This window comes from Terrapene carolina, unplaced genomic scaffold, assembly GCF_002925995.2.
Source record: "Terrapene carolina triunguis isolate 2854851 unplaced genomic scaffold, T_m_triunguis-2.0 Scaffold97, whole genome shotgun sequence".
NCBI classification, from domain to species: domain Eukaryota; kingdom Metazoa; phylum Chordata; order Testudines; family Emydidae; genus Terrapene; species Terrapene triunguis.
In genome coordinates this window covers 2,243,689-2,267,729 of record NW_020664448.1, presented here as the reverse complement: position 1 = coordinate 2,267,729, position 24,041 = coordinate 2,243,689, and the positions used below count along the sequence as shown (strand labels likewise).

The 24,041-nt window shown below is 44.7% G+C and overlaps 1 protein-coding gene across 3 annotated transcripts in view; it reads right to left on the bottom strand.

The window, feature by feature from the left end:
- Positions 1-24,041, bottom strand: part of GDPD5 (glycerophosphodiester phosphodiesterase domain containing 5) — a 308,105-nt gene that overhangs the window by 41,680 nt on the left and 242,384 nt on the right. For all 3 annotated transcript variants that reach the window (XM_024205078.1, XM_024205070.1, XM_024205087.1), the window contains 2 exons: positions 17,519-17,664; positions 467-549 (listed from right to left, as the gene is read on the bottom strand). In XM_024205078.1, the coding sequence (XP_024060846.1) occupies positions 467-549; positions 17,519-17,664 (229 nt within the window). The remainder of the gene's footprint in view (positions 1-466; positions 550-17,518; positions 17,665-24,041) is intronic.

Below are 24,041 nucleotides of genomic sequence, written 5' to 3'. Positions count from 1 at the left end.
GACTTTCATTCTCCTTCCCTGCCAACAGAACTTCACTATAGCCAAGCTCTTTACAAGCAGGTTCCACTGTACTCCTTTGGAGAATGCAGCCAGACTAAGGCAAACCAGCCCCATGTTATCTTATTTCATCATAATAAAGCAAAATATCGACAAGATGGCACCCTGTCGTGAATTTTGGCCCTTGATATGAAGATTAGTAGAAAGTCTGGTTTCCTTTATAATTTAATTTTTAATCATTGTGCCAGCCAAATGACTAACATACATACTTTATAAATAGCAACATATGAGAAGATACGAGCACATTCTCCAAGAGGTCCTGCTCAGAGGATGCTACAGATACTGCAGTGGAAAACTTAAGTGGCAAAATTCAGATCTGGAACCAAAACAAAGCAGATCTAGGGATTTGGGTTGGACGGTTCACTAAAGAAAATCATTGCACTTGAAGCAAACAGTTATACAGACTTGCCTTATCACTACGTCAGCTTGCACTCCATGTGTTTTCTGCTCCACTGCTTTTTGGAAGGACATCAGAGTGTTTTCTGGCGCCAGCTAGGGAAGAAGCAGTGAAAAAGTGTATTAATAAAGTAGCAATGTTTATAAAGCCCTCTTTCGGTAAGCCACACATGACGCTGCAACAACAACACAACAAATAAATCAAAATACCTACAAGAGATAATTAAAAGGTTGAAGAGACAACAAAGCACCATTACTGAAAAAAAATATTACAAGACTTCATAAAATGTGCTCCGTGAGAATCATGTTATATCACTGGAACGAACTGGCTAGGGGTAGTACGTGTAATTACTACCGCCCTTCATAGATGGAACTCAATCTGCCCAGCAGCATGCTTTAAATCTGTTAGATGCTAACAGAGAGTCTCCTTTACTCAGTTGGTAGGAGCCAGTTCATTCTGAGATCTATACTGAATAATCATGATGTGCACCAAAGTCCTAGTGAGCTCTGGATTTGTTATTATACGCTGTTTAAAAGGTTTGATAACGTGTACTGGTCAGCTGCAATGGTTCTCAAATTGTGGTTTATAGATGACTGATGGCCTGCAGCGTGCTTGTTGGCGTGCCCATAAAGGCTGGCTGGTTACATGGAGTTGGCACCCCTCAGTAACAGCTATTCATGGGTGCTGGAAGTAGAGGTGCTGCCGCACCCTTTGGCTTGAAGAGGTTTCCATCAATGTACATACTGTTTTACAAAAATAAGAGTAAGCCACAATGTCTGTCTAGAAAAATTTCCAATCAAAGACAAACTAGTCAAACAAACAAGGAAAGGGGGAACACCGACAACCCTCACCACATGAGTCACATGAGGTCAAGATAAAGAGAACTATTTCAAATATAAGTGCAATGTCCAAAGCTGCCAGAAGGGGGCAGCATTCAAGCAAAGATCCTGGTCAGCCAGCAAAAACATATTTGAGGTTACCCTTTGCTAAAGCACTCCCTGCTCTTGCCTAGCTTTCAGAGTCTCATGTCTTACCAAATAGCTCAGGTTTCATTAAGATGAACAAAGCAACCTGATCCTGTTTCCACCGAACATCACTCGACAGTCTCTTTCCCAGGCTGCACTCACTCACACAGAAACAACAGGCTGGCACCTGCACAAGCGACGTCTGAGCCTGATCCTACGCGGGGTAGCTTAAGAAAGAGAAGTGCAAGGCTGGTGTACGGACACAGTGCCTGAGTTAGGAGCTATTGTGAACACAGGCCTCACATCTGCTTTTTAAAGCCCACTTAAAAGGCTTCTGAGCAGAACAGGAAAAAACCAAGCTACACAAACTATACTATAAAATTCTAACTATGCTAATATAACAAATATAAAACTATTATCAATAGCTATTTACAGGAGATCAAAGAGAAAAGCTGGAGAAATCTGTGGACGCTGGGTTTCCGACTCAGGCCACATGGCGGTAAGAAGGAACTGGAGAGCTGCTGGCCCGTACTGCCTCTTATACCATTGGTCTGGAACATGTGTGGGCCAGTGGACACTACTTGTTCGACTCGGGTGCATGAGAACCAGCACTCGAAGAAGAATGTGCATTCTGGCAGATGTTTTCTCTGCCCAGTCATGGTACTTCTCTCACTGAGCTAAGCACAATAGGAGTGACTAGAAATATAAACCCAACTGTAGCATCAAAAGGCAAATAAGAAATTGTACCCACAGTGATTATAAACAAGTTGCTAAATATTTCCACGTTAAGCAGTGGAACTTCTCTGAGGATCTGTCTATGGAACATTGAAAAACAACAAATTAGACCAACCTCACAGCACAGATTCCACAAATCAACATGTTGGTGGTTGTTATTGTCATGGTTAACTTCTGGGAGAAACCATGACACCGGGACCCACCACATGGACACTACACGACACCCCAACATCAACCTATCAAGACAACCCCACTGGGAACTGAATTATCTGTACTCTCCAAGGGACTGAACGTCTGCACCACCACAGAACCTTATACCATCCTAACGTGTAGAACTAGAAACATTCATTCACCGACTCCACCTCAAGGAATTTTCACAATGAAGACATCACCCACAGCTACCACATCCGCACCAACAGTCACAAGCCAAAAAAAATCCAACTATCATTGGTTAATGATAAAATCAGCAGACAAAGGAGGCACCATTGTAGTCCTCAGTCAATGACTAAGGCTAAGATTTAGTCATAGGTATTTTTAGTAAAAGTCAGGGACAAGTCACGGGCAATAACTGCCCGTGACTTGTACTATAAATACCCCTGACCAAATCTTAGCTGCTCTGGGGGGGGCGCAGCTATTCGGGGGGAGGGGGGGGGAGATGGACACACCTAGGGGCACTGCTGCTGCTCTGGGACCACTGCTCCAGGGCCACCCCCGGGACTGTTGCTGCTCCAGTGGCCCCGGGGCCGCTCCAGCAGTGGTTGGTGCGGCTGGCCCCGGGGCTGCCCCAGGTGCTCAGGTAGCCTTGGGGCCTGCTGCATCGGCCACTGCAGAAGTCACAGAGGTCCCGGAAAGTTACGGAATCCGTGACCTCCATGACAGACTTGCAGTGTTACTCATGATGACTACGTTAATGAGCCCACCAACAATTCTGACACCACCTACTATAAAGAACTGAAGGAATACCCTACACCATAATCCACCCAGGAATTTAAAGATATAATCAAATCCTTCCCCAAACAACTCCAAGAGAACCTCTATAACCTCATCCCCCTGAACCCACCCCAGGAAACTTCTACATGGTTCCCAAGATACACCAGGGAACCCAGGCAGACCCATTATATCGGGCCATGGCACTCTTACTGAAGGAATATCAGGACCCAAGGAAACCATCCTCCAAAAGGCCAGTTTCCTCCAGGACACCACCAAGTTCTTCCAGAAACTCTGCAGCATTAACAAGCTCCCTCAGAACACCATCCTTGCCCCTATGGAAGTCAATTTCCTATACGCCAAACATCCCTCACCACGATGGCATTGCTGCCTGCCTCAGATATCAAACCACTCAGAAATCCACTGCAAACATCTCCAAACTCATCCATTTCATCCTCGCCCATAACCAACTTTACCTTGAACAACAAACACTTTGTCCAAACAATGGGAACAGCCAGGGGTCCTAAGATGGCTCCCCAACATGCCAACCTGTTTATAGACCACTCCCTCACAGATTTCCCCCGCACCTCAACACCCACCACCCATCCATCATACTCTCTCTAGATTAACACACCCACACCAGCATCAGCTTCCGGGACATCATGATCAAGTTCAACAAGGGAAACCCATGGATCACCACACTTACCTCCACAGATCCAGTGACCACCCTAGACACACCAAGAAATCTATTATCTACAGCTAGGCCCTCGAATACCACAGAATATGCTCAGAAGAGAAAGTTTGAGATACACATCTCCACACACTTAAAACCACCGTCACGAGACAAGGACACTCCACCAGAGAAGTAGATCACATCATGGAGTGGGCCACCCAAATACTCTGGGAGAACCTGTTTCAATACAGAAATAAAATCTCCTCCGACTGCACCACCCCTAGTTGTCACCTACCACCCCACATTGGAACCCATGTGGGTTAGCATCAAACAATTACAATCTATACTACATGGGACCCCATCCTGAAAGAAATCTTTCCTGAATCCCCTCTTCTGGTCTTCAAATACCACCCTCCCCCCCCAGTGTTACGAAGCTCATCATCTGAAGCAAGCTCCCCACAGATCAGGACACACCAACTCAAAGCAGCAACAGACCCTGACAGAGCAACAGCTGCAAAACCTGCAAACATCTCTCTACTGCTCTGATGATGAATATCCCCCCCCCAACACACCTTTCAAGATCCCTGGGTCCTACACATGCCTATCACAACATGTAGTGTTTCTCATCCAGTGCATCAAATGCCCCAGCAACAACTATGTGGGCGAAGACAGACAATCACTATGCTCTTGAAAGAACTCACACAGAAAAATTATAAAAAACAAAAACACCCTATCACCTGTGGGTGAACACTTTTCACAAAGCAAATCACACCTCTCAGTCCTTTGTCCTCTAAGGAAACCTGCACAATGCCTTCAAAAGATGAGCCTGGGAACTTAAATTCATAACTGTGCTGGTCACTAAAAACCATGGACTTAATAGAGACCCTGGTTTTATAACCCATTACAACAATTTGTAACACATCCTGCTAGCAACTAACCCTCCATTGTCCTATGACTGCAGAAGTGTTAATTGCCCACTTCATTTTAAGTGGTCTCCCACAACATGTGTGAATCCCTTAGGTTTAATAATCTGTCCCACCTTGTATTTAGTTTGGACAATCTGGTTACTTTCTCCAGACCTGAGGAAGAGCTCTGTGAAGCTCAAAAGTTTGTCCTTTCCACTAATAGAAGTTGCTCCAACAGATTTAAAAATTTTATTAAAGTTAATGTTTAAAATTAAATATACACAAGTTAAGAGGGAAGGTACTGTACATCTGGGGTCTGGCTTGAGTTATGAGGGATTACAGGTATCAGTTACAAGGATCACGAGATACATACATATCACATAACCAGCATAGGTCCAGATTGGGGTGTGGGAGTTTTTAAAGCATCAGTGGATAAGTGGACTCGGGTACGCCACCCATACCTCAAATTTTCCCCAGGTGGAGGTGTGGCTGAATGAATAAGGTCCTGCACATACTGCAAACTCCCCGTTTAAGCACCATGCTTCAGCACGGGAGCACCCCGCACCAAGTGAGAACAAGTTTTATCTGTGTGGATGAGAAGAAGCTGTGCTCTGCTCTTTACCAATCACCTCCCTGGTGGTCTAGTGGTTAGGATTTGGCGCTCTCACTGCCGCGGCCTGGGTTCGAGAAACTTTCCATCAACACCTATCGAACAAATCAAACCAAGGCTAAAACACTAATACGGGTTTTGTTCGGGCCTGCCCTCAGGCAAACCCAAACTATGTTCTGACTCCAGCAGTACTAGGAAATGGTAGGCTTTGTAGTACAGAGGGGGCCCAAAGCTGAATGGCCATGGGAATCTTGGTCTCCATGGGGACAAGTTGTGGGAGGAGATGCACAAAGGAAATGTAATAAAACAAGAATAGTTTTCGACACTGCCAGCCATTCTTCAAGAGTCTCCACAAGGTAAATGGAAGATGACTCACGATGTAAAACACACAACAGCTTAGACTGAGCCAAATTAAAATATATAAGTGGCATTGCTGTGCACTGATACAATGGCTCTACTCCAGAAGCAGCGGCGCTTCAGTGGTGAGTGAAATGATTTTTGTATATGTAAAGCTCTTTAGGATCCTCTAGTCTGAGAGGCACTAGAGTACATGACCGGAAGAGGGTATTTCAGCCATTTTGAAACGGCTTGAAACTTTCACCTGGACACTGGTCATTTGGCCTCTAATAATACCCACACATGTAAAATGACAGAGATCAAAGCTTACTAAGAAAACTGTTTCTTTGGGACACTCTCTTGATTTGCCACCTGATCATATAATATTGGCTGTCTAAAGGCTGTACTGAGCAGCATATCAGATGCAGTGTATTTGGGCCAGGCTGACACAAACACCATGGTGAGGACTGCAGTTTAAAGCTGGGATGTTCACTGAAATTCAGTGGAAGTTGGGAACCTGACCCCCTTAGACACCTTTGAAAACCCCAGCATCTGTGCTTAGACAGAACCAGTGCTGGGTGAAAATGCAGTTTCAAGCCATGGAGAGGTTTCTGCAGAGCTGTTTCAGTTCCTCTGGGGCTTGCAGAGTTCAGTTTCACTGTTAAGGAACCAGAAAACTCAAAGCAAAAAGCGCAGCAGAAGCCACGTTTTGTCTGGCTGCCAGCTGAACACCCTGCAAAGCCACTGGTTTCTCAAAAATTCAACTCAGAACCACAAATCGGCTCAGGCTCACTTAAAACATGACCCAGACTCACCAGCTTCAGGAAACCTAGATTTGTCCCCACACTCGGCTCTAATGCTAATGCTGGACATTCAGAGGAACAAGCATTTCGCAACTCAGCTCCAGGAATGGAGGCTATATAGCCAGTGCCATCAAAATTCACTATTTGCCACTCTGCAGTGATTGCGATCCTGTGGGATCTTCTGCTAAGGAAGATACCAAGTCTACAGCAGTCACCTGGGGTGGTGAATCCTAAGTGTTTAAAATGGTGCCCACTGTGCACTAGATCCTCAGCTGGAATAAACCATCAAGCTCCACTGAAGCCAACAGCGCTGTGCTGAATGACGAACAGTGGAGGATCCGGCTCTTGTCATTAAAATGACATATAACTTGAAGTGCTACGAAGCTGCGCAGTAGCTGGTCTGTGTAACCACGTGATCTCCTTACCAGTTATTCTCTCTAGCTCCCTTTTCTTCCTGTGTGTGCAACACTCATTTGTTGATCTAATTTCAAGCTACTCTACGCTCTCCAGGGCAAGGACTGCCCCTTCCACTGCATGTGTGCACGTGCGAGCAGAATCTAGCTGAAACCACTGCCTGTCATGTTGTTATTGTCTCGCTGTTTCCTTGTACTCCCCCATCCGTATCCATCTGTTGTCCCTCATCTCATATTTAGACTGTGAGCTCTTTGGAGCTGGGACTGTCTTGTTGCTCTGTGTTTATACAGCCCCTGGCACAATGGGGTTCTGGTCCCAGGGCTACCGGAATACAAATAAGTAACAATGGGGTACCAATCCTGATTGGAGCCTCTAGGTACCACCACAATACAGATACACAAATATAATCATTAGAATTTAGACTTGACCTCTCCTTTATCTACAACTGTTGATTCTCCATTTTTCACAAGGCCTCTTCCCCTACCAGTTTCTACACCACTTCACTATTCCCCGTGCCTGGGCATAGGGAAGTGTCATTTAGTGCTGGCTTTATTACAGCTCTTAAACTGACAACTCCTTCACACACAACTATGCAGAGCATCCAAGAGAACGTAAGAGAGCCAGGAACCTTCATAAATCAAAACACACTCCCTTTAGACCAGCCTTTGTTTATTCCCAGAGGTCTGCTCACTACTGCTGGGAAAGCACTTCCCCCTGCCCAGCCGTCTCATGCTTGCAAAGTGATTTTAAAACCAGAGCTGTGAGCTTTGAAGAGGATCCTTTGTAAAGGAGCACTGGGATTATCCAAGTTGAATACAATTCACTCCCACCAGCCTCCCTTCTCCCTAGAAAAGTAGGAAATGCAAAGCAAATAGTGACATATTTAGCACAGCTGTGCCCAAGGGAGCTAGCCACTGTCACAACAAAGTCATCTACTTGGAGTATAAGGGGAGTGTTTAGTTTTAAGGGTTTTTTTGGTTTGTTTTTTTTAAATTCTCTAGCAAAAACTGTAAAACAGAGATGAATCACTTCCAGATGTAAATATTTATATCACTACTAGGAATAAGTTTCTCCCTTAGTCCAATGTTAACAGGCAGATTTTCTTTAGAAAGCCCTTGCTCTCTTGCCATCTGGTATAATTGTTTTTTTTAAGTGAACAAAGTTGTAGGAACGTCAACCCGAGGGAAAGAACACAGTGACGTTTTCATTCTAAGGCCTGATCACGCAAGCCCCCCCGTCAGGATCAAGCCTCCTCCAAATGTCAACTGGAATCTTCCATGCAGAGTGCTTGGAAAATTTGTTCTTGACAGAGGAGCTTGATTTAAATGGATCACTTGCAAAGATCAGTCCAAAATCTACCTCTCAATGATTGCTGAAGGAGAGAATGGAGCAAATAATTTGCAGTGAATTACTTATTCAACAAATGTAGTCTGCTTTCCACAGAGAACATTCACAAGCCAATTGCAACTTCCTTACGTTTATTATCCAAATTAATATCCTTCTGCATTTTTTGTTCTATGGATTTGTTGTGAATATTCTAAATGTGAATCGAGCTGCTTTTCCGCAATGGGTCAGATAAGTCAAACAACATTGTTTCTGTCCTCTGATTGGCTGCGCATGCAAGAACTTTTGTTGCCATTAGCCAAGTTTGCTTCAAACTTCCTGGATGACTCGAATGTTTTTGGGAAATGAACAAAGAAGGGGTGCAAATAAACTCCGTTCATTTTAAAATTCAATAGAATAGTTACAAAACATTCCCAGCATTATTCACGCAGCTGTACGGAAGGATTTGGCTCTTGCTTATACTGATATACGGGAAGGATTAGATAGGAAGGGAATTTCTTGGTATTTTGTACCAAGTACCACTTTGTTGGTAAGCAGTTATAACCAGCCTTGACATGGTGACAGAACAAGATCTGGAAGATGGAGTTTTTCCTTCTGTGCAAGTCAGATTTGGGTAGTTCACAGTTTCATGGATCCATATGTATTGTTTATATCTCAGTAATGTCCAAAGGCCCCACTCAGGACAAATGTTGTGCTGGGCATTATACAAACAGAGCAAAAAGATAGTTTACATTCTGAACAGACAAGACTGCAGAAGAATGGGCAATATAGTGATTATTTGGCCAGAGAAAGGGTGATCCAGTGGTTAGGGTACTAGACGGGGACTCAGGAGACCCTCAGCAATCCTATGTTCTGCCATCGACTTCCTGTGTTGCCTTGGGCAAGTCACTCAGTCTCTCCGTGCCTCCGTTCCCCATCAGTGCAGTAGTACTGCACTATCTCACAGGGATGATGGGAGGATAAATGCATTTTAAAAATGGTGTGGTTTTCAGATACTTCAGTACTTTGGGTAGAAAGAATGATTGAGAGTCAGTGGGTCCCTACACACGTTATCATTAATATTCTTACAGCCCGCCCCAAAAATGACTACTACCAAAATAGCGGCAAACCATTTCTCTTCAAAGGCTTCCGCTGGAATTCCCTGCCTTCAATGCTCTTTCCGCCTCACGTTTCACTTGTTAGGGGATCCGTTTCAGGAGTGACATGGTTAAAACCAGGTTTTAAACGGTAAAAAGGTTTCAAAATAAAAACCCCCATTCCCCAAATAAAGAGTTACGCTTACATTTGAAGAGCGTACAGGAAATAGGCCTCATGCAAGTCAGCCCCAGGGATCTGAAGCCTTTTGTACAAAGCCAGGTGTTTCTCCCACCTCTGGACTTTGTTTTGTCTAATACAAAACAGGAAAGGTTTAGGAGGTTTTAGACCCACATAACAAACCCGTAGAGACCCTTCGTTAAAGGATCCTTTTCAAGTCTTGCTTCACTAGAGGGGAAGGGATTTGTCTTGTTTACTCAAGGTCCTAAAATACTCCCTTGAATTATGGATCACAAAGCTTGTGGGGGAGTCAGACCCTTTGAATTGCAGCAGGTTTGGTACAGCATCACAATATGATCTCCCACATGGCTTCTGAGACTTACCACAAACTTCAGCCAAGGAAACCATATTCCCTAATGGGATAAGAAGTGAGACACTGACCTAATAGACAGATGAAATGTCTTAGCTTTGAATCAGCTTCTCATAATAATCCCAAAGGATTCCAATACATTTAATGGACTATACATATTCAGCACTACTGGTACAGCCACCCCAAGAATGGAAGGAGGTAAACAAGAACGCAGCAATGAGGGAAGAAACATTTTGGCCAAGGAGACCAGGCAAAACTTAGGCCTGGTCCACACTAACCCCCCACTTCGAACTAAGGTACGCAAATTCAGCTACGTTAATAATGTAGCTGAATTCGAAGTACCTTAGTTCGAACTTACCGTGGGTTCAAACGCGGCAGGCAGGCTCCCCCGTCGATGCCGCGTACTCCTCTCGCCGAGCTGGAGTACCGGCGTTGACGGTGAACACTTCCGGGATCGATCCCAGAAGATCGATTGCTTACGGCCGGACCAAGAAGTAAGTGTAGACCTGCCCTTACAAAACATGCTATTAGATATTTAATAGCGAGACAAGAGATTTTTATTATTGTTTTAAGGTTTCAGTTGGACGACAGACTCTAGATGGATTCATTAGTTACATCAGTGATGGCGGTACGTAGAGGAAGTCGACATCTCTGGTTACAATCCTTTACATCGCTCCGGCCAAGTTTTAAATTTGGTGCCTAAGGATAGAGAACTGAATAAATGTTGTCTGATTTCAGTGGATCCTCTCCTTACGCTGAAGTCACCGGGAGCTGAAAATGATCAGACTCCTTTGAATAACAGGCCACATTTACTTACCACCACGTGTAGTTGGATTCCTGATTTTAGACACCCACATTTGAACATTTTGAGACCTTTGTTCTTTTCTGTTCACTTAATTCTTCCACTGTGCAAAAAGGCTATTTGTTTTCTGCAGCTTATTACAGATCACATGCCTTACTTTCCAGCGAGGGAGGAGGAATGGACAAGCCAGAACACCACAGCTGGCTAGAAGGTTCTCCCATAAGCCATAACCCTGGTAGAAGGTAGCTGCTCCGATCAAGGCTTCCCTGCACATACTTGCCCCGCATTGTTTCTCATTCAAGGGCTCGTTTGTGAGCAGCAGTCCCTGTTCTCTGTTAACACTTTTCGGCTCCCACTACCTGGCGCTGAGACTGTCAGATAGAGACTGAAAGAACTCAGTGATACACGAGCTTTTTGGGGAATGGATCATAGCTTCATACTGGTGTGGAAAGCTGCTTACATACTACTGGCGAGACGTGTGATAATGATATACTTCATGGTAAATTTCCCGTTGCTACCATAATGCCCGGCCTGTTGGGGATATAAACAAACTACAATGTAATTGTCAGAGCGATTAAAAATTGGCTGCCCATCAGGATGCTTCAGACTAGAAGCAGGTCCCCTCCATGCCTCCACTCAAGCGTTGGGTGTTTCCAATTGGCTCAAAAAGGTTTTGTAAATGTGAACATACAATAAATCAGCAAGTCAGCATTCCTGACAAAACCCTCCTCAGTGCAGAGCATTTCCACACAGCACAAAAATATCCACCGTGTGCTATGGGGACAGAACAAGGAGCCTAAATGTGGTATTCCAGATCAGAGTGGTTTTTCTTTAGTGCACTTCCTACAACGTGCAGACAGTGTTTCATCACTATGTCTTTGTCAATGCTGTTAAGAAACACTATTGGAAAAACAGCTGTCTAGGTGCTCTGCCAAGAGCATTGGCTTCCCTGCTATTTGGAGACCCAAGCACCGTGATTATGAACCACTCCTGTCTCCACTGTGCACTCGGGTTGGTTGTTTCCACAGTACCACCCTGACGCTGCTTTAGAACGCCAGTGCCTCATTTGGTCTCAATGAAAGGATGTAAAAATTAAGCACCATGTAATTTTCCAGAAAGATGCATCTATGATGCTAAGCTATTGGCACTATAAATCTTCCCGTTGTTTACCTACACCACCAGGTAGGCCCATCGTTAACAATCTCACTTCTGACACAAAAGTAACAAACACACATTCAAGATTAACATCTAAAAAGAAGCAGGAGGTTGATGCAACAACCATATTTACTACACTTGAGCTTATGCAAAAGCAGTGATGCATAATTCTTCCAATCTTAAAGGCTGGGCACCCCAAATCTAGGTTCTGCTCCTTCTAGAACAGTGGTTCTCAACCCACGGCCCATGAGTTGCACGCGGCCCAATTAGCACACAGCTGCAGCCCAGCTGTGTACTAAAAGGCGGCAGGGTCTGGGGTCGAGGCTGCTGCCTGGCCCCACACAGTGTGTCAGGGTCAAGGTTGGTGGCGGGGTGGGGTTGAGGATGCCACCCGCCCCCTGAGGCTGGATCCGTGGTTAGAGTTGGGGCTGCCGCCCGGCCCTGCAAAATAGGGGTCAGGGTTGGCAGCGGGGTTGGATCAGGGCAGCCGCCCGGCCCCGCAGAACAGCGTCCGGGGTCCCTGCCGCTTAGCCCCACTACCGGGGCTCCACTCCTTGCCCCACTCTGTGGAAGGGTCCCTGGGCTGGGGGCACTGGGAATAGCAATGGGGGGTGGGGGAGTGCTGTGGTTCTCAACCTGCGGCCCAGGTAACACACTGCGGGCTGCATATGCAGACCACAATGATTAATAGGTTGAGAACCACTGTTCTAGAAGAACCAGGGAACTCTCCTCCTCACCAGAAACGTGATCTTGGCAGAGATTTTCAATGGCATAAATGACAGGTACCTAACTCCTATTGACTATCAATGGGAGTTAGGAACCTAATTGCCACTTTTGCTCATGGCGTAAATTGCCAATACCTCATATATATACACACATATATATAAATATATATATATGGATGGGAGAAATGGACATTGATACAGTAATGCAACTTGCACGCTAAAGCACTTGAATGCGTCCTTTGTGCTGGGTTATAGCGTGAGGTGCTGAGCGTTCTCCACTCCCGTTTGCCACTTCCCGCAGGAGACGGCTGCACGAATAGGTATGACCCAATCTGATTCTCCGTAATATTCAGCCTAAAACTTCCTGTAGTTGTAACCCAATATTCCTCGCTTTTACTCCTTGAACCACCCTAATCAATTTCCTGCCCTCCACCCCTCACTTAGTCATCATTCCTGGACACTAAACCTTTCCTTGGAAGAGAGTCCCTCCAGCCTCTTCATTGTTTCAGTGGCTTTCTGCTGAAATCCATTACATTTACCTAAATCTTTAAGGTAATAACGTGTCCAGATGTTAACACAATATTCTGGGTGCAGTCTCATCGGGCTAGTACAGAAACTAACTATAGTGCTCCATTATTATTGATTATAAGTATTGGAGTGGTACCCAAAGGCTCCACCCACTGTGCTGTTTGTTCAACATAAGAACGGCCAAACTGGGTTAGACCAAAGGTCCATCTAGTCCAGTATCCTGTCTTCCAAGAGTGGCCAGTCCCAGGTGCTCCAGAGGGAATGAACAGAACAGGTAATCATCAAGTGATCCATCCCCTGTCGCCCATTCCCAGCTTCTGACAGCCTGAACACTGCTCTCCATCACCTCCCTCATCCTCTGCCTCACCCCTACACTTCTCCTGCCACCTGCACCTTTCCTGCCAAACACACAGGGAACCATGGCTCCTGCCCCAAAAATCTGACACGTTAATTTTGAAACAAAAACCTACAATCTTGTACCATGAGCACTGTTTGGGGCTAAAACTTAAGGCCACATGCTCCCGACCATCTAAAGAGATGCTCCCCTCGGATGACAATGGGCCACTTTCCTGTACCATTGTTCATTTACACACAGAGCAACAGTAATTTTGCGAGCATGCAATTCTGCACCTATATTATGCGATAATCTGGCCCTTAGGGATAGCTCAGTGGTTTGAGCATTGGCCTGCTAAACCCAGGATTGTGAGTTCAATCCTTGAGGGGGCCACTTGGGGATCTGGGGCAAAATCAGTACTTGGTCCTGCTAGTGAAGGCAGGGGGCTGGACTTGATGACCTTTCAAGGTCCCTTCCAGTTCTAGGAGATGGGATATCTCCATTTATTATTAATTATTATTATTATTATTATTAAAATAGCATCAGTAGGATTCAGAGTCAACTCCTGGTTTAGACAACAGGAGCAGTTCACATCTCCCAGGGTTAATACATCCCTGCATCCATCCACTCATATTAAAAAGGGTTATCTTTGCAACTTTAAGGGCTAGATACTTTAATAAATGAAAACTTATACTCTGCTGAACCTGAATCCATCAGAGGACTGAATAAATACACCTCTACCCCGATAGAACGCTGTCCTCGGGACCCAAAAAATCTTACCGCGTTATAGGTGAAACCGCATTATATCAAACTTGCTTTGAGCCACCGGAACGCGCAGCCCAGCCCCCCCCCCCCCCCCCCCCGGAGCAGTGCTTTACCGCGTTATATCCGAATTCGTGTTATATCGGGTCACGTTATATCGGGGTAGAGGTGTACATGCAGTGAAACAGGCATGACACTCCTGTCTTAAATCTTTGTTTTGTGTGTTTATCTTAAATTAAAAAAACCCTAAGTCTAACGGACATTTAATGAACATGATATAGCATTAAATATTGACTCTCTGAGCACAACCCAGAAATCACGTCTGCCCCTTTCTGGAGATGAAGATTAACACGGCTATATAATCACTAAAGTATTATCAGCTCTTATCTGTCAGATCTACTATTGCCCCAGGTTCCAGCTCCCTAGCTTTGGAGACCTTCTACATTATTTAAAGGAGAACTGTTGTCGGTGTTCTGCAGCACAGTTTCTTTAGACCTTTCGCTGGGTAATTTACACGTAGTAAGATTTTCTCCAAAATAGTTAGTTCAGTGACAAAGCACAGCAAGTATTTTTGTGAAAATTAGATACTATTAGTGGAATTCCTTTTGGCAAAGCTTTAAAATAATTAGGGCTGAAAGTAAATACACTTGGTATGACAAGTGAATCTGGTGCGGCGTCAGCATTTAAGAGAGAATAATTCAAACAAGGGGCGCTTAGAAGAGACCCCTGAAATATACAATAAGACTCAAGGTGATACTCAGGGTAGTTCTAGGAAGAGGAGGGCAGTACAAAAAATAGCTACTTCTCGCCTTCATTCTCATTTTTCTTTTTAATGTAGCTGCCAGTTTCTTATCCTACTGATTTCACAGCTCAGAGAAGTTACAATTTTGCTTCTAATCTTGTCTTCTGTGAAGCATTAAAATAAACTAACTACCTATACAATAGATACTGTATAGTGATTGGCTTTATTTACTAGGTTATGGTGAAGGGAAGGAGAAAATCATGTGACATGAGCCAGTTGGTCTTTAGCAGTAGCCTTTTTATCATGTAATACAAAAATACCATTACCCCACAGAAGTGCAACTAAATAAAGCGAAGCATGAATCCTCATACGGTTTGAGGTTTGGTCAGATAAGCATATGGAAATTTATCCAAATCTCCAAGTCAGGAAATCTAATAGCAAAAGAGTCTCCAGACAAATTTCCATGCCTTCCAGCTAGGCAGGAAATAATCAGAGACCAGAATATCATAGAGCTATTGTGATACTTCCGGGCTCAGCCAGATCCATATAAAACGTAGCCAGAGAAAAAAGTGTACTTTCCCACTAATGAAACTTTATTCCACCCGCATACCGCTCCTCAAAAACAAAAACAACCCCCCCTCCCCCAAGCTTGGTTCAGATTCAGCTGGAATTTCAGACTGAAGTATAAAGTTGGTTTCTATCTTCCCTGGTTTTATGTCTTCAGAAAATTTGAAAACAAGTAGTTATTAAAAAAGCCATTAAAGAGGCAAATGTAATATCAGCCCATTAGACGAAAGGAAGGTTCTGCGTTTTGTACAGCAAACATGATAGATCAGGGGTTCCCAAACCGTAGTATGTGCACCACTGGTGGTACGTGAGCTTGGCATTCCAGTCATTACCTTCACAACAACTTTTTAAGAGGTGGTACGTGACCCAATCATGCTTGGGAGCCGCTGATGTAGATGATGGAATCACAAGAGGGATTCAGTGGGCCCGAGCCTTCCAGACAAATTCTATCGTCCATAAGAACGAGTTGCTTTTATGGAAGCCACACAATGATAAAATGTTTTCATGCCAACGATTAAACTGCAGCCTGCTTCCTCCTTCCCCTCCTACCAAAATGAATGGTCACAGAGAGCACTCTATTGGGAAGCAAGGAGAAAGCCAGTCATGCGGTGCTCTGCTGTACCCGTGAAGCAGCCGTATGGAACAAACTCCAAGAAGGAAGAAGAAATGGCATGCCAATATCCTCAGATGGCCAACTGCCATTGCAGCTAATCTGTTAATGGCTGCAACGTACACTTAAACTCCCAAGAATTAAGCATAACAGACTGGCCTGCTGGCAAAAGCCCTACCTCAAAAAAAGGACTGGATCCATCTCAGACTTTTCAAGACGCCCATCAGCAGAGGCACAGAATAAGCAAGCATCAGAAGAAACAGGATTATCTCCAAAAACTGGCTTGCTCTACCTAGTTATTTATAAATGCACCAACCATGGCCTGGAGGTGCAGAGAGCCAGTGGTGTTTGGTTAGCCACAAAAGAAATATATACTGGTATTGATCCACTGGGAAATAACCAACCAACCACAAAGCAGTTTTTTAGGATTGCCGTTTTTTAGTTTTTATGTACATCACCACAATGTTGTATTCTTGCATTGCACGGCACGTGTAAACATTGCATCACAAAATGTCACCCGCCAAAGATATTTTCTTGTGTTGCATTTTTAAATACCCCTGCCTAAGTCCTAACAGCGAAAGGAATCTAGGACCTTGATTTTTTTTTATTTTATCTAAAAGCATGTGTTTCTATTGCTTGAGCTAATTACAGTGGCTCTCAACCTTTCCAGACTACTGTGCCCCTTTCAGGAGTCTGATTTGTCTTGTCTACCCCCAAATTTCACTTCACTTGAAAACTATTTGCTTACAAAATCAGACATAAAAATATAATTGTGGACTTTCTCATTTTTACCATATAATTATAAAATAAATCAACTGGAATATAAATATTGTACTTACATTTCAGTTTATAGTATATAGAGCAGTATAAACAAGTCATTGTCTGCATGAAATGTTAGTTTGTACTGACTTCGCTAGTGCTTTTTACATAGCTTGTTGTAAAACTAGGCAAGTATCTAGAGGAGTTGGTGTGCCCCCTGGAAGACCTCTGCATACCCCCAGGGGTACGTGTACCCCTGGTTGAGAACCAGTGAGCTAAAAGACCAAGTCCATTAAGTCATAGGCAGGAACATATTTCTTATATGATTCAGCCACACAGAAGGACGAAGACACACACTAGCTAGGTTAATGTGGGTTACAGAAAAGTTTTGGGGGCCCCCAACGTAACTTCAGAGCCTTTCAAACTCTCTTTAGCAGGCTTCGTGGGGAGCAACAGTGAGCCACTAAAATCAGAAGGATTTTGGAAATTTCAGAGCAGGCGCCTTTCCATAGCAAAACAGTGCCCTTCATAAGAGGATCTCTAAGTACTTAGCAATTTACCAAGCTTCCCAACCCTCTGTGAAGTAGGTAGGTTGATGAGTAAGCCGAGGTACATTGAGGTTAAATGACATGCCCAAGATCACGCACCAAGTCACGCTGCACATGTCCTAGGGATAGCGGACTTTAGTCTCCAGGGTGGTCAAACCCAGCACAGACAAATGGATTAAAACGTGAAGCTACTTACCATTGGCGCACCACGATGGCCAATGATGGCAGGTTTTGGTCCCAGATCCTTCTTCTCCATTATACAAGGGGAAGAGACAGTGAGGGGAACGAGGTAAAGTGCAACTACGACGGCAAAGTATGCAGTGAATATCAACATCTGTGAAGCTGAACACAAACGCAGCCAGTGAAAATGCTGGTTCAGAACAAATCGCTCCAGAAAAAACAAACGAAAGACATGGTACTACTTCTCCAAACATAATGGACAATTCCCTCCAGCTACAAAGAATAGCAATGCTTTGTATTTGGCCAGTGATGCATCCCATTCCAGTGTCTCAGAGTGCTTTACCCCATTTTACAGATAGGGAAACCAAACACACAAAGAGGTTTAGGATAGGTCTACACTATAAACCCTTGAGCAGCACAGCTGCGGCGCCGCTGTAATGTTGTAATGTAGACATTTGCTAGAACAGAAGGGGTGCTTCCATGTCTGTAGTCAATCCGCCTCTCTGAGGGATTGTTTACACTTGAAACCTTACAGTGGCACTGCTGAAGCTGCGCTGCTGTAGCACTTCTGTGTAGACACTACCTATGCTGACAAGAGCTCTCCCGGCGCTGTAGGCAGTCCGCATCCCTAAAAGACAGTAGCTAGATCAATGGAAGAGTTCTTTCAGGTACTGAGTGGTGTCTGCCCTGGGGCTTAGATAGGCGGAACTACATCGCACAAGGTGTGAAATTTTTCACACCCTGAGCAATGTAATTAAACCAACCTAACTTTGTAGAGTAGACCAGCCCTAAGTGACTTGCTGAAGGTCAGCGAGAGCCAGAAATACAATCCAGCGGTCCTGATTCCCAGTCTTTTGTCTCGGAGGTGGAGAGATGGACGGACTGGCAAAGCCCTGGCTGGGATGATTTAGTTGCGGTTGGTCCTAGTGTGAGCAGGGGGTTGGACACTAGATGACCTCCGGAGGTCTCTTCCAACCTTAATCTTCTATGATTCTATGACTGCATCACTTCCAAGCCTGCAACAAGTTAACTTTAGTTTTAAATCAGTCTAATTAAACTGGTGCACACCCATAATAATGTAGGCACATTTAAATAGCTTTAGCATAATTTGTTAATTTACGTGCAAAGCAAACTAATATCAAGCAAGGGTTAAACTGGTTTAGCTGTGTTTACATTAAGGATTTGCACCAGTTTGAAATCAATTTAAACAGATGCAATTTTTTTTTTAAATGGAGACCAGGCCTTAGAAGTTCTTTTGGATGATTGAGGGGACATAATGTCAGACTCTAGAGGGGTTGTAAGTAATCAACTCTATTACAAGAAAGGTGGGCACAAAAGAGGGATTTCTGGTGGGATTAAAAAAGGGGGAAGATACTCTGGGATGCACTGAGGTTGCAAAGAACCATAGGGTGTAGTGTTTGGTGGGGACAGTGAAGGGGACATTTGTATTGTTTTGCAGTCAGTAGACACCTTGAGTCAGACAGTGCCCCCTAAGAACATCAGAACAGCCATCCTGGGTCAGACCAATGGCTGATCTAGCCCAGCATCCAGTCTTCCGACAGTGGCCAATGCCAGATGCTTCAGAGGGAATGAACAGAACAGTGCAATTATCAAGTGATCCATTCCTTGTCATCCACTCCCAGCTTCTGGCAGTCAGAGCCTTAGGGATACCCAGAGCATGGGGTTGCATCCCTGACCATCTTGGCTAATAGCCATTGATCGACCTATGCTCCATAAACCAGGGGTCGGCAACCTTCGGCATGCGGCCCATGAGGGTAATCCGCTGACAGGCCGTGAGACATTTTGTTTACGTTGACCGTCCACAGGCACGGCCCCCCGCAGCTCCCAGTGGCCGTGGTTTGCCGGTTCACCACGGTTCGCCGTTCCTGATGGGTCGCATGCCGAAAGTTGCCGCCCCCGTCATAAACTGATCTAAATAATTTTTTAACCCAGTTATACTTTTGGCCTTCACGGCATCCCCTGGCAACAAGTTCCTCAGGTTGACTGCACTGGGGCAAGAAGTACTTCCTTTAGTTTAAAGAACAGGAGTACTTGTGGCACCTTAGAGACTAACAAATTTATTTGAGCATAAGCTTTCGTGGGCTACAGTCCACTTCATCGTACGATGAAGTGGGCTGTAGCCCACGAAAGCTTATGCTCAAAAAAATTTGTTAGTCTCTAAGGTGCCACAAGTACTCCTGTTCTTTTTATGGATACAGACTAACACGGCTGCTACTCTGAAACCTATTCCTTTAGTTTGTAATAAACCTGCTGCCTATTAATTTCATCAGGTGACCTTGGTTCATGGATTATGAGAAGGGATAAACAACACTTCCTTATTCTGTTTTTTTTTTATACCATTCATGATTTTATAGACCTCTCTCATATCCCCTCGTCTCTTTTCAAAGCTGAGCAGTCCCAGTCTTTTTAATCTCTTTTATACAGAAGCTATTTCATACTCCTAATCATTTTTTGTTGCCCTTCTCTGTCCTTTTTCCAATTCTAATGTAACTTTTTTGAAATGGGGTGACCAGAACCACATACAGTATTCATGGTGTGGGCATACCAGGAATGTATATAGTGGCATTATGATATTTTCTGTCTTATTATCTATCCCCTTCCTAATGGTTCCTAAAATTCTCTACGTTGGCTCCAGAGTACATTTGAGTCGCATTTTAGGGATTTTCTCTACAGTCATGAGAGCTAGAAATTTAGCTTTCAATTAAAATATAAGACTCACATAATTACTTGACTCCAGGAGCTGGGGCATTAAGAGAAACAACAAATATTGCAAGTCTCATGATAAAATCTTGAGAGTTGGCAACACCAGTAGTCTATGGCCGATTCAGGAACAAAACCCAGACCTCCTGATCTGTCCTGTCCTGTGCTTTGCAAAGGGCAGCATTCCTTTGCCTTCCAATGACTTCACTCAAATGAGACGGGAATCTTTAGAAGATGGTGCTGACAGCCACCGCAGAGGTACTCCTAGCTCCCTACCGAGTTGCACTAGGTAGGATGACAGGTACGTTGAACTTGATGGGATATTAACAGTCACTTGAACCCAATGCTACCGCGGTTGTTTCTTGGGAGAAGCAACAGTTGCTGACTCGGAGTTATAAACGGCCCTTCGCTTTTGCCATCTAATATCCTTGTTCAAGCATGCACCTACTTGCCAATCAATTAGACTGGAATGTAAGTGTGGGAGAGAAATTAGTTGACAATGAGATAACCCCGGCTTGGGCTCCAGTCCTTCCTGAGTGCACAGGAGATCAGTAAACTAGGTGCCACCGTGAGGTACAGCATCACATAGTTGTGGTGCTCTGGAGCTAAGGGACATCACTGGAAACTTCTAGGTAATTCCAATTTGCTCTGGATTACTCTATAGTGGCTCTTTCCACTTGGATTTCCCTGCCCCAGAAGTATACATTCTGATTCCACCAAGCCTCAACTCGCCCATTTTGTCTGTACGAAAGACCCTTTCCTCTCCTATCCACCTCCGCTGATTGAGCTGACGCAGTTCAGTGATCCAAATCCTAGGCGAATACCAAATGAAATACGTGTGCTAGGACAGATTTTGATCACTGACCTGCATGAGAAAGGTCAGTATCACTCAGCATAGATCACAGGACGTGCACCATTGTGAAATGGGATTGAAGCCGAATCTCACCATTAGCCACAAATGCTGGGAAATTTAAAGTTCATTTCCAGGAAGCCCATTAATCTCTTTAGAAAACCACACTCATTTATCCTCACAGAGCAATGTGGGAGGCAGCTGAAGGCATCACTTTCCTTTTAATACCATGAATCTTGGGACCACATGCCTCCTGGACACAGAGTTCTAACTGTGGTGCAGAGTTTAGGAGACAAAGGGAGAAGTCTGTTTTTATAACAAGATGATGGCAGGTACTGCTCCAAAGTAGCGTGGCAGAGTTTGATAAAGGATCGAAAGTATTTCTGAGTTAGAATGGGAAGCGTTTGTGGTTACAGAAAACCAGACACACTACTGGCCCGTACATACGCCGTGAGGAATGGGAGTCCCAGCAAACCCTGTTTACGGGTGGAATTGGATGAATCAGGGTGTACGTGATGGAACAGCAGCAAGCCTTTCACCTATAGGGTCCAGGTGAGTCGTGAGCAAAGTCATTGCGGCAGTTAAAAGACACGTGCGGTGACAAACGGTGTTGCAATCTCAGTCCCATTTCTAGTGACCATCCCACTGCGTGGAAAGTCACCTGTGCGATTCCCGTGGCGGAGTTTCCTAGGAGTTTTTCCACCTAAAGTTGCCCCCATCCACTCCATGGACAAAGCTAGGGGGTTGCCAGCCAGACGCTCATATCCTGGAGGACCTACCAGAGGCCAGGGTGATTAGCATGAAGGCCCTGTGCCTCCACAGTGGTTCCAGGCCCTCGTGCCCTCACCACCACCTCCCTGTCAAGAGTGCCCCCGCTGATCGCTGCTCCTGGCAACCTACCCTAAGGGTGTCTTCACATCACAGAAAAGAGTCCACTTGAAAGTTAAGAAAGCACCAGTTTAAGTAGATCCCCCCATGGGGCTGGTAGGGGATAACACCCGGGCTGGAATCGCCCCCAGCCTGTCACATCCTGCTCATGTGTAGATCCTTGATGCTGCAGGGGCTCTTTGCGGGGCTGAGCAATGGGAGAGGGAGGGCGAGGTGGGAGAGTCCATTGCAGGCAGCACCCAAACTAGTGCGTCAAAACGGGCAGAACTGTGCGTGGATGGGGATACTCCATGCGCAGAGGCTGGTGTCTGTGCTCCACACTGCAAAATCGCCACGGCTAGCTCCTTTGCGACATCTCAGCAAAGGCCACAGGCTGCATGTACACGGCATCTGAACTAGCATCTCGCCTCCCAAAGGTAGTTCCTTCAGCTCAGCATTAAGTCCCACTGGAGGGTGGCCTTGTGGGTGACTCACCGGACTGGGACTCACAATAAGGTTCTATTCCCACACCACAACATTCACCAACAACTAGCTCCTTGTTGGAAACCACAGCCAGCTTCCTACATGATCTTGGGCAAGCCACAATCTCTGACAAATTGGGGATGCTGTATAAGAACAGAGAGAGTGCATCAGGCATCTCTCATCCAACTGTTGTGTTCCTGTTCTGGAGATGACTGGAGCCCATTAGCCTTCAGCCCCTTTCACCCACCAGCAGTAAGTTGCCTTGATTGAAAAATAAAGATTTCACATTTTATGATCAAACCAAGGCGGCTAGAAAAATCGAACTGCAGTTTCTCAGCTCTGTGGAGTCTTTATTTGCTTGTGCAATGAAGATCTTGGGGGAAAGTGTCACTTAGGTAAGTGAAGGGGATCGCTCTCTTCTGTAATCACCAACAGACATTTTATACTCTGGAGGCAGACACAGACAATGCTGTTTCTTGGATTAAGTTTCTCCTCTCCTTTCTTTTCTGCCGTGGTGAGGAGTCCCATCCTCCCCACCCCATTTTATCTTGTTTCCTGAACGAGTTCATTGGCAGAGCTCCTCCCGTCTCCTCATTGCTTTTATTGCTTCTTTTAATCCAGTGTTTTGTGTTTGGCCTTGGAAGCCTTCTGGGTGAGTTCTAAGAGAGGAAGGAACTTATAAACAACAAGAGCTATAAAGAGACAATTTATTTTGAGCTGTATTTTCTGGATTTGGGAAAAAGAACAGCTAAAGAGTCTGATTCCTGAAAAGGGACAAGAACAGTAGACTCCTGTGCCAATGACAGTGGGCAACAGCCAGTACGTCTACAAGTGACTATGGTCAAGTGGGCAAGACAGATGCAACTTTCTCCTTGTGCTGTGGATTTGTGTTCGCATTCCTTACTTTCCCTTAGCAGTTTCCATTGATGAAGTGTTCTTCACTTCCTGTCTTTATACTGCAGCGTGATGCAGGTTTGTACCACTGAACAGCTGCTGCATTGTACCCCTGAGGTGACTGCATTTCAGTGATGGGTAAAGCGATCCCTGTATATGCAAGGCATTTTGTGATACTGTGGTGTAATAGGGGAAGTTACTCTATGAACGATGCCTTAGGCGGTTATAAAGTTTTAATAAGAGGAAATAGCAGAGCTAATAAGTGGCAATTTTTCCTGGCTTAGCTAAGAGCACAATACAGAGAAGAGAACTTCAAAGAACACGTACTATCTACTACCTCCCATCTTGACTGGCAGAATAATTACACACTGTATTTTATTTTATAATTTCTTTTCTTTTCTTTGTTGAACATGTACAGCTTTCCCATTTGTAAATTAAACTACACCAAATTTTCCTTTGGAGAAGTCTCTCTTAATATGAATTCTTTACATGTTTAATATTCTTCCTCTCGCTCAGCCGCTGCCTCCACATACTCAACACCTACTTCTTGGCAATCTTTTGCAAGTGCCAAACCCTCCCAAGACTTGCATTTCACACTACCCTTCAATTACTAATTAAAAGAATTTTTACAGCACTGGCATAGTAATTTTATAGGCTCTATAACTGAACCCTTCAGAAAATATATTTGATATTTGCTGAAGGCAAAGAGAGGTGGCTAGTGCCA